At 42.9% G+C, this 12,099-nt stretch overlaps 1 protein-coding gene across 2 annotated transcripts in view; it reads right to left on the bottom strand.

The window, feature by feature from the left end:
* slain2 (SLAIN family member 2) overlaps positions 1–3,727 on the bottom strand; it is a 75,228-nt gene extending 71,501 nt beyond the window's left edge. Inside the window, exon 1 of one of the 2 annotated variants that reach the window (XM_043691382.2) lies at positions 3,194–3,727. In XM_043691382.2, coding sequence (XP_043547317.2) covers positions 3,194–3,576 — 383 coding nt within the window. In that variant the 5' untranslated portion in view covers positions 3,577–3,727. The remainder of the gene's footprint in view (positions 1–3,193) is intronic. The other variant, XM_043691372.2, reaches the window with a different exon arrangement.
* Positions 3,728–12,099: the final 8,372 nt, after the last annotated feature.

Below are 12,099 nucleotides of genomic sequence, written 5' to 3'. Positions count from 1 at the left end.
AATTTGCTTCATTAGTTCATTGTTAATAGGCACTCAGTTTAATGAGACACTTGAGACCATCTAGTGGTACAGTGATAGTGATCCTATCCCTAGTCCCAGCTGCTCCAGAAGTATGTAATAACATTAAAAAAAATGAAAAATTGAAAAATTATAATTTGGGCTCAGAGTATATGGGAAGGTCTTGTCATGGCTCTGGTCATAAACAAATCAGATAGCAGGTGCTTAGAGGTAATTTGACCCAATGGTCTACAACTCTTCCATGATTATGTGTACACTCCGGTGTCTCTGCAGAAGGTGCACGCAGTGTCCACTGATACACAAGGCCTTCAGCAATGGAGGTTTCTCCAAAACTTGAGTGCACCCAGCCCTCAAAATAATTTGGTGTTCCCAGGAAAGTTTCTGTGAAACTGTTAATTAATGGCAATATTTCTTGTACTTCAAAAAGAGATATTTCTGTCAAAACAGTGTGTCGTCAGGAAGGAGGCAGTAATTTGAAATGTTGCCTTTTATTCAGAAATCTATCTTTTCTTAAATTCACTTATGGAATGTGGGTGTAAGTGGCTGGGCTAGGTTTTTTGGCATCCCTAATTGCCCTTGGAGTGGCAGTAGTGATAAGCTGCCTTCCTGAACCGATGCAATCTAGGCAGACCAACAATGCCAGGAGAATAGGAGTTCCAGGATTTGGATCCAACCATGAAGGAATGGTGATATAGTTCCATGTCAGGATGGTGCATGGCTTGAAATGGAACTTACAGGTGGTGATGTTGCCCTGGTCCCTCCAGACTGTATTGGTCCCAGGTTTGGAAGGTGCTGTCGAAGAAGCCTTAATGAATTTCTGCAGTGCATTGTGGAGTTAGTACACCCTGCTGCGTCTGCAGTCAAGCTTGATTGTTGGATCTGTATTCATCCAGCAATTGGGGTGTATTCCAAACTCTTGACTTGTCTTTGAGATGATGGATAGATTTTGGGAGTCAGCACGAGTTAATCACCAGATTGCCTCTGACCTGCCCTTATAGCTACTGTATTTATATGGCTAGTACAGTTCTGTTTCTAGATAATGGTAACCCTTAGGATGTTGACAGTGGTGGATCCACTCATGGTAATGCAAATGAATGTCCAAGGATGATGGTTCCATACTCTCAGGATGGATTTCGTCATTACCTGGTATTTATGTGGTATGAATGTTAATTGCTAGTTGTCAGCCCAAGCCTGGATACTATCTAGATCTCCAGTTTTGCTCGGGCTTCTTGATGCCACACTTGGTCAAAACAGGATCTTCAAGTCAAGGGCAGTCAGTCATTCTCACCACTTAAAATTCAGCTCTTCTGTCCATGTTTGAACCAATACTGTGATGAGATCAAGAGTTGAGTGGCCCCAGCGGAACCCAAACTGGGGGTTGATAAGCAGGTGTTACATTTTTCATCAAATATATAATGATTACGACTAACTTGACTGAGTAATTGACAATGCAGTTTGTGATTGGATTGAATTTGCCCTGTACAGGACAAATGGGAGAAATTGTCCCCATTGCTGGGTGGATCCAGGTGTTGTAGCAGTACTAAAACAGCCTTGCTAGAGGTGAGGCAAGTTCTGGAGCATATGTGTTACACCATCATGACCCTTTGGTCCAACATGCCCATACAGACTAAATTTCCCAGACTAAACTAGTCCCATTTGACTGTTCTTAGGAAATATCCCTCTAAACCTTTCCGCTTTCCTGTACCTGTCTAAACATCTTTTAAATGTTATAACTGTAGCCACACCTAACACCTCCTCTGGCAGTTCTTTCCACATATGATCCACCTTCTGTGGAAAAATTGCTCCTCGGGCCACTTTTAAATCTCTCATGTTAAAATTATGCCCTCCAGTTTTGAACCCCCCCTCCCAACATGCTAGAGAAAAGACATCAGCTATTCACTTTACCTATGCCCAAACATTAACTGCTAGATCTTTTCAAAGTCTATTGCATTTAGCATAATGATAGTGCCGCACATGATAAAAGGTATTCTCTACGTGAAGGTGTGACCGTTTCCATAATGACTGAGTGATAACCACTCTTACCAATACAGATTAATCTGTCCATGACAGTGTGAGACAGAGGCCAAGTACATTCTTCCCTCTTGTTGGTTCCCTCACCACCTACCACAAATCAATATAGCAGCAATGCCTTTCAGTGATCGACTCAACCAACTCAATCAGTAGTGCAGCTTCAGAGCTACACTGGTTTTAAATATTAACCTCAGAGTACATTGTGTACCCTGGTCATACTCACTGGGTTCTCCAAGTGGTATTCAACATAAACCACTGACAATATCTGGTCCCTGGATTATTAGTTCAGTGTTAACACCACTATGTCATTTGCCTCCCCCAAGGCATCTGGCTTCAGATTGTATTAAAAAGGACTGATTAGGTTGCTGGAAAATTAGCTGTTGATTTGGGCTAGAGGCCAAATGCATCAAAATTACTTGATGAACCTGTGACCAAGGAACAAGACTTCAAATGATAAATAATGCTCATGAAAGAATGACCAGTCTGGTTCTGTAATCCAAGCTGCAAAGATGATCTTAAGGTTCTTTTATATTTGGACCCATCCCATACAGTTTATCAGCAATTATTAAAACTGGCTCCATCATCTTCACAGGTTTGGGGCAAAGGAGCACACTGGTTTACACTATAATTGTTTTAGACATCAGCCACAAGTTGCAAAACAATGTTCTGACCCACTAGTAATCTACAGCGATATTATTTGCATACTTATCTTTTTAAAAAACGCTAGTCACCTGCACGTGGGTTTTTCATACTTACATGAAAACCTTAGTGTTTATTTGGCCACCGCACCATTTTTGTGGCCTGGTACAAAGCAAATTGGATCGGTGGTCATTTACCTCGAAAAAAAGTACTTACTGCATCTTAACATGCAGATTTGAGAGATGAAAATAAATTGATAGGATCCTGAGGGAACATATAACATGCTCTAAACGGTACCTTAGGTTTATTTTAAAAAGTTACAGCTTTGAAAAAAAGCACCAGGAACCTGACTATATTAAAATACCAACTTTAAAAATCACGCCAGCAAACCGGAAGAGACTATAGGATAGGGAGCAGCCGTCTGCCCAGACAGGTTTCCAGAGTCAGACACGGGGGGAGTGCCATTTATCACACTGTCCCCGCCCTCCCTCACTCACTCACTCACCAGCTGTCCTCCTCCGCCTCCTTATCCTCCGAAGCCATTGTCTCCAGATCCAGCGCCGCCACCTCATCCAGCACCGTCCGCTCCCCCAGCACCGGGCTCTCCCTGTCCCCCGACATACAGCCCTGCGTCTGAGACACGGCTCCGCCCCGGGCCGGCAACGGGGACCCAGCCTCCCCATCCTGAGCGAGCGCCGGGCCTGGGTTAGAGCCGCTCACGGATTGCCAAGCGTTGCCGCAGGCCCCGGGGGAGGCAGGCGGCTGCTTGGGGCTCAGGAGGGTGGATCGGGTCCTCAGTTGTTCGTTTTGTTTCTCGAGTTTGCGAACCAACTCCTGCAGCTTCCGTACTTCCAGGTCGGCGCTGACGTTGGAGTTAACGTCCTCCATCCTTTCGCGTCTCTCGAGCGTTTCCCTCTCTCGATCTTTTATCTACTCTCGACCCTCGTCGTCCTCACCTACCGGGACATGACAGGCGCAGCCGGGTTCCCACGCCCAACTCCGGGCTCGGCCGTCATTTGCCGGCCGCCATCTTCCTGCCGCCGGTCTCCACCCCGTCGCGTGACGTCACCGGGTTCCTTCCTCCCGTGGGGGACCCAAACGTCACCGGGTTCCGACACGTCTCGATTCATGACGCTACCGCGCCGGCCACGCCCCCCCCTCAACCAGACAGCTGCCTCGTGGCGCCCGGCTCCAGTCTCTCTCACGAGCACAACTTGCAACACTCTGAACACGCGCTCACTGCCAACAATGCGCCTTCGAGATGTGACATCGTATTCACGTTGGACTGAGCTCGACCAGGTTAAAAATCACACAACACCAGCTTACAGTCAAACAGGTTTAGTTGGAAGCACTAGCTTTCTGAGCGCTGCTCCTTCATCTGGTGGTTGTGGAGTAAGATTGTAAGACACAGAATTTATACCAGAAGATTACAGTGTCATACAGATATATACAGTGATACATTGAACAAACCTAGATTATTAAGTCTTTCATCATTTCGAATGATTTGGAGATGCCGGTGTTGGACTGGGGTGTACACATTACACCTGGTTATAGTCCAACAGGTTTAATTGGAAGCACTCGCTTTCAAAGCGTCGCTCCTTCATCAGGTGGTTGTGGCGCTCCGAAAGCTAGTGCTTCCAATTAAACCTGTTGGATTATAACCTGGTGTTGTGTGATTTGTAACATCATTTATAATGGTTTAGATTAGATTCCTGACAGTGTAGAAACAGGCCCTTCGGCCCAACAAGTCCACACCAACCCTCTGAAGAGTAATCCACCCAGACCCATTTCCCTCTGACTAATGCACCTAACATTATGGGCATTTTAACATGGCCAATTCACCTGACCTGTACATAGAGTCATAGAGATGTACAGCATGGTGTGGGATATAGGTGAATTAATGTTATTTCTGCAATTATAAGTTCTGATACAGAGTAAATGAATTCACATTAGTTTGGGATTGTTTCGGCCGAGAGCTGAATTAGCAAGAATGAGGAAATATATAATTCATTAAAAATGATATGTCAGCATGAGACGTGATTACAAAACAATGGTAGAAATACAGGCACTAGATAAAATGCTGTGAAGAGAGGCCTGTATAAACAGTAGGTTTCCCACTTGTACAGAGACACAGGAACAAACCCCAATTAAAAGGGCTTAGTGATAAGATGCTGTGAGGGGCAGTGCAGATGAAGGGAGTAGATAATGGTAAGCAAAGGATGGGATGACCTTATGGGGGCCAGAGATAGCCATTTGTCACTGACAAGGCCGGATAAACAGAAGTTGTGGGATCAGTCTTAAGGAAATGAGTGACGTAAGCGGAGGAGGGGGCAAACAATGAAATAAGAAAAAATATGGGGATTCAAATTGTATAAATTTCGAGAGTTTGTTGGATTTGATGTGTATTTGTCATTGCCTTACCTGGCATTAGACATTGCACCCACTTGCAAGTGTACAAATAAACGACAATACTGTTTCAGATTTTTGTCTCGGACTGAAATTATTGAAGTGAGTGAGCTTTGATTCTCACAATGGAAACAGACCCTTCGATCCAACCCGTCCATACTGACCAGATATCCCAACCCAATCTAAGTCCCACCTGTCAGCGCCCGGTCCATATCCCTCCAAACCCTTCCTATTCATATACCCATCCAAATGCCTCTTAAATGTTGCAATTGTACCATCATCTGGCAACTCATTCCATACACGTACCACCCTCTGCGTAAAAAGGTTGCCCCATAGGTCTCTTTTATATCTTTCCCCTCTCACCCTAAACCTATGCCCTCTAGTTCTGGACTCCCCGACCCCAGGGAAAAGACTTTGTCTATTTATCCTTTCCATGCCCCTCAATTTTGTAAACCTCTATAAGGTCACCCCCCTTTGCGCCCGTGGTAGGAGACTGAAGCAAACCCACGCAGACACGGGGAGAATGTGCAAAATCCACACATCCAGTCGCTAGAGGCTTGAATTTAAACTGGGACCCTGGTGCTGTGAAGCAGCAGTGCTAGCCATTTGAACCACCGTGCCACCCCAAGTTGCAAGTTTCGGTTCATTAATATGTAAATCCCAGAACTTCTTTTAAGTCACCTTCTCGAGATAAGTTAAGGTTTCATAACAAAAGGTGACAGCTCAGACAACGCATTAAAGGTGTGAGGCCCGAGTCTGTCCGTAACCCAATCTTGAGTCAGACTGGTTCTATTTCCAAAGTGGAATTTACAAAATATTACATGTATTGAATGCCTGCAGACTGTGCACTTTTTGAGCATGTGCGCTCACATTCATACAAGCACACACTCACTCTCTCCCTCATGCACGCTCACACACAAGTCTATAGAATGAATTTGTACTTGCAGAATTATATTTGCAGATAAATTCTATTTTGCTCAAAAAATGCACAATCTGCAGGCACTCAATACATGTAATACTTTGTAAATTCCACTTTGGAAATAGAACCGGTCTGACTCAAGATTGGGTTGCACACCTTTAATGGGTTGTCTGAGCTGAAATGTCACCTTTTGTTATGAAACCTTAAGTTATCTCGAGAAGGTGACTTAAAAGAAGTTCTGGGATTTACATATTAATAAACTGAAACTTGCAACCCATTCTAAAAGATGAAAGACTTAACAATCCAGGGTTTGTTCACTATATCACTGTATGACACTGTAATCTTCTGCTATAAATTCTGTGTCTTACGATGTTATACTCTACAACCACCTGATGAAGGAGCAGCGCTCCGAAAGCTAGTGCTTCCAAATAAACCTGTTGGACTGTAACCTGGTGTTGTGGGATTTTTACCATCATATTCAGACACTTCATAAGAATCACAGACCACACCTGATGCCTTTTTTAAAAACACACATGCTTTTTTGTCTTGCTTTGGTAATGTGAAATCAGGAGGTGGGCACTACAACACCTGGTGGAAACAGAAGCTTGCATTAATGATTACCTTCTCATATTATTAGGACCAACCTAAGTAATCCACATTCAATCATTAGAGAGAGAGAGAGAGAGACACGACCGGTGGCGAGGAGTTTTAAGGTGAGGAGTGAGATTGAGAAAGCAGGGCCTTCATGGTGACCTCAGCCGGTGCAGTCTAGTAATCTAAATTGCTGCAGATGTAGTTTAAATCCCACCATGGTGGCTGGTGGAATTTAAATTCATTTAAAATAGTGACTGTAACAACTACCATTATAATAAAAAGAATGCCCTTGAAGGAAAGGAAAGCTAACAATTGTACTTGGTATGACCTAATGTAACGCCAGACCCACTATAACTGTCCTCATGTGGCCCAGTAACCCATTTAGTTCAAGGCAACCAGGGATGGCGGTAAATTCTCACCACAACAGTAATGGTCACATCCCATGAAATAAAGAAATAAATTGCTGTTTTAACACCTGATCACTATTGTATTGTTCACAAATGTGGAAGCGATGTTGAGTACCGCTAGCTCTCCCAATGACAAGTGAATCTACTTTGCTCGTGCTAGTTGATGAATACCGAGTTAATTCATACTGTTGCTGGAAAATGGGTAATGAGACAGAGTCATAGAGATGTACAGCATGGAAATAGACCCTTCGGTCCAACTTGTCCATGTCGACCAGATATCCCAACCCAATCTAGTCCCACCTGCCAGCACCCGGCGCATATCCCTCCAAACACTTCCTATTCACATACCCATCCAAATGCCTTTTAAATGTTGCAATTGTACCAGCCTCCACCACTTCCTCTGGCAGCTCATTCCATTACACGTACCACCCTCTGTGTGAAAAAGTTGCCCCTTAGATCGCTTTTATATTTTTCCCCTCTCACCCTAAACCTATGCCCTCTAGTTCTCCAACTTTGGTGTCACTTACTAACTTATACCTCTTATGCTCACATCCAAATCATTTATGTAAATGACAAAAAGTAGATGACACAGCACCGATCCTTGTGGCATTCCACTGGTCACAGTCCTCCAGTCTGAAAAACAACCGTCCACCACCATCTCTGTCTTCTACCTTTGAGCCAGTTCTGTATCCAAATGTTGAGTTCTCCCTGTATTTCATGAGATCCAACCTTGCTCACCAAGGGGAACCTTATCGAACGTCTAATTGAAGTCCATTTACATCCCATCTACTGCTCTGCCCTCATCAATCCTCTTTGCTCCTTCTTCAAATATCTCAATCAAGTTTGTGAAACACGATTTCCCATGCATAAAGCCATGTTGACTATCCCTAATCAGTCCTTGCCTTTCCAAATACATGTACATCCTGTCCCTCAGGGTTCCCTCCAACAACTTGATTGAATTGAATTGAATTTATTGTCATGTGTAGCGAGGCACAGTGAAAAGCTTTGTCTTGTGAGCAATACATGCAGCTCACATGGTTAAGTAGCATAGATAAGTAAATAGGGTAAACAATGGCAAAAATCAAAACACAGGTACAGGCGATTGCTAAGAGTTTGTGAGTGCATTCAGTATTCTAACAACAGTAGGGTAGAAACTGTTTTGAAACCAGCTGGTGCGTGTGTTCGGGCTTCTGTACCTTCTCCCTGATGGTAGGGTGGGATGGATCTTTGAGAATGCTGGCGGCCTTTCTTTGACAGCGAGCCTGGTAGATGGATTCTATAGATGGAAGGTTGGCCTTTGTGATTGTCTGGGCCGAGTTCACCACTTTCTGTTATTGTCTCTGTTCTTGAATGGTAGTTGCCATACCAGGTAGTGACACATCCAGACAGAATGCTCTTGATGACGCACTTATAAAAGTTGGCAAGAGTATTTGCTGTCATGTAAAATTTCTTCAGCTGCCTGAGGAAGAAGAGACATTGTTGAGCCTTTGTAACCATACATCCACATGAGGAGTCCAAGAAAGCTTGTTGTGGATGACCACCTCCAGGAGCTTGTCACTCTCCATTCGTTCCACCTCTGTGCTGATTATGTGAAGGGGAGCATAAGTAATATCTCGCTGAAAGTCAATAATGAATTCCTTGGTTTTGCTGGCATTGAGTGCTAGGTTGTTCTCAGTGCACCATTTTTCCAGGTCTTCCACCTTCCATCTGTAGTCTGTTTCGTCCCCATCTGAGATTCGACCGACTATGGTGGTGTTATCAGCGAACTTGTAAATGGCATTATTCTGGCATTTGGCTGCAGTCATGGGTATATAGTGAGTACAGTAGCGGGCTGAATACGCACCCCTGTGGGGGCTCCAGTGTTGAGTGTTAGTGAGGATGAAATATTGTCCCCAATCTTCACTGATTGTGGCCTGTGGGTTAGGAAACTAAGGATCCAGTAGCAGAGAGTGGGGCTTATGCCAAGATTACTAAGTTTAGTAATCAGTCTCAAGGGGATAATAGTGTTGAAGGCTGAACTGTAGTCAAAAGTTGTGTTTTTGTTGTTTCAATTTCCAAATAAGTGTTTTGAGAGCAATGGAATTATACTTTTACTTCCTGTTTAAAATCTTTTGAATTTGTATTATAGGCATAATTCAGTTTATACTTCATTTTATCTTCATTTCCTTTATTAATAAACTTCTATTTTATTATTAAACAAAATTTGCAGCATGTATCATTCTTTTTCAGTGAGAGACCACTTTGTTAAAACCAAAACAAATCAAAATATGAAGCCAAGTTTCAGTGTGGGATCTGACTTGTCTGGTAATAACATCAGCTGGAATTGTCATACGGTGAAATAAAGCTAGCTCAAAATATAAAATAGATAATTTGAGTTTCTGCAAGTATTTAAATAAGAAAAGGGTAACTAAGGTGAGTGTTAGACTTCTAAAGATTGAGTCTGAGGAGTTAATAATGAAAAGCAAGAAAATCATGGAATTTTTGAACACGTATTTTGTGTCTGCCTTCACTATAGAAAACTTAGAACATTACCTGAAGGTAATTGAAAATCTCTGAAGAGTGGGATGAACTTAAAACAATCACCACCATGGAAGTATTGAGAAAACAATTAGTCAAAAAGCTTATAAAGTCCCTGTTATTCTAATTATAATAATTTTTAAATGAATAATAACGATCAGAGATTAATTAATTCCATGAGTTAGTTTACTTACAACAATAAAACACATAATAAGTCATTACCAAATGATTTCTGAATATTTTTGTAGCTTGCAAACTCACATCAACCAAACTGCTCAGCAGATTTGCAACATCATATACATGCAACACACAGGATGCTTTAAGGTGAGTGCTCTTAAAAGTAAGGTATACATATAACTGGCAGGCCAGTAATGTCTATGTTTTAAACCCAAAACATTAGTTTCCAGCCCTATTCACTTAAGACAAATAGACATATACACACAGTTAGTGATAAAAATAAAATAACAAAACAGGTCAGATTACTTAAATAAATTTCACAATACGCTGTTTCACAGGCATAAATGAAGACTGCTTAGTTGCTTTTCAGGTAAGCTTTCCTTATTTGGTCAGAGTATTGAGCACAGGAGTTGGGAGGTCATGTTGCGGCTGTATAGGACAATGGTTAAGCCACTTTTGGAATATTGCATGCAATTCTGGTCTCCTTCCTATTGAAAGGATGTTGTGAAACTTGAAAGGGTGCAAAAAGATTTACAAGGGTGTTGCCAGGTTGGAGGATTTGTGCTACAGGGAGAGGTTGATTAGGTTGGGGCTGTTTTCCTTGGAGCATCGGAGGCTGAGGAGTGACCTTATAGAGGCTTATAAATACATGAGGGGCATGGATAGAGTAAATATACAAGGTCTTTACCCTGGGGTTAGGGAGTCTAGAATGAGAGGGCATAGGTTTAGGGTGAGAGGGGAAAGATATACAAAGGACCTAAGGGGCAACTTTTTAACGTAGAGGTTGGTGTGTGTATGGAATGAGCTGCCAGAGGAAGTAGTGGAGGCTGGTACAATTGCAACATTTAAAAGGCATCTGGATGGGTATATGAATAGGAAGGGTTTGGCGGGATATGGGCCAAGTGTAGGCAAATGGGACTAGATTGGGTTGGGATATCTGGTCAGCATGGATGATTTGGAATGAAGGGTCTGTTTCTGTGCTGTACATCTCTATGACTCGATGACTCTAGAACATTGATCAGCATCTCCCTCACTTCACCCAGGCAAAGGCAACAACGCTTCTCAGTCAGCTTTCTACTCTCGTGCTTCAGAAGCAGTTGTATTCAGCAGGGAGCTTTCAAACCTTCATGCTGTATCAGCAGCAGCCAAAAACCATTTCCCAGAAAACACAATTCCAAAACAGAGATTCAAGATAGGAGGCACGAGGGGATACTGCAGGGGCTAAACTAATTCCATGCTGAAATAACCACACTGGCACCAAGGACATTAGGAAAGCCACATACATGCTGGAAGAGCCAAGCAAGGGTCAAGAGGGTTAAGTAGCCAGAATCTGTGCTGGAGTAACCATGCTGGGACTAGGTAAGATGCACACTGGAGGATCTGTACAGGGACCAAGAACATAACAGACCCACGAGCAGAGCAGAGTTTCTCAGAGACGGTCTCATCAAGCACACTTGGTAGACGGCAGTTCTCATCCGACGGTCCCTACACAACAGTCTTCATGGAGCAGTCTTAACCAGGCAGATGGAAGATGGACAGAAGAAGAAGAGGAAGACCAAGGAAAGAGTTCCCCAATACCTCAGCTAGACAGCAGGATGCTGGCCCCATCAATTTAATAAGACTGAAACATTCCAGACGAACAACCTGTTTGTCCTCTGGCATAAGTGAAACATCCCCAGTGGTCACGGTTATATGCTTTCTTTATCTAAGTAAAGAATGTATCATGTCTAAACTGCTGCTTCTTCATAAACTTAATAAACTAGCTGAAAATCTCAAGAAATTGTTGGCTGCCTAAATTTGCAAATGTGATCATGAGTCTACTTGAAATCAACAAAATAAAAACACATCCCAATAAATCCATAAACCCCTGACTAACTGATTCCTCAAAAACTGGTATGGGAATGAGAAGGGCTGGTTTGAATGTAGGTTGTGGTTTTCCTACAGTCCGACACATTTGGCATATTTCACAAAACTGCACAACGTCCCTGTAAAGACTTGCCCAGTAAAGATGTGAGCTTATACTTGCCGGGGCCTTCCAGATTCATACATATCCTGTCGAAGGAATTTCATTGGCTATCCTCAATATACATGAGATATTTGGGCAGTGCCACGATCAAGGGAAGCACCATCCATTCTTTGGCTGTACATCCATAACGAGGTCTCTACTTGCTCATCAGAATCCAGCAAAATCAGTTCAAGTGACTCTTGTATCCTTCAGTATTATGACAGGTTTAACTGCCTTATTTGAGAAATAAGGATATACTTTTCCTTTTGACAAGAACCTCTTGTAACCCTTAGATATCTTTTTCACCAACACCCACACTCATAGCAGAATTTGGATCTGCCCTGACAACTGCAGTTAGTTGCAGCTTTGTCTGTTGTAGTCTTGGT

Source organism: Chiloscyllium plagiosum, unplaced genomic scaffold, assembly GCF_037043375.1.
Source record: "Chiloscyllium plagiosum isolate Xiang-an unplaced genomic scaffold, Cpla_swu_hap1 HiC_scaffold_1, whole genome shotgun sequence".
NCBI lineage: Eukaryota > Metazoa > Chordata > Chondrichthyes > Orectolobiformes > Hemiscylliidae > Chiloscyllium > Chiloscyllium plagiosum.
This window is presented reverse-complemented; position numbering and strand designations above follow the sequence as displayed.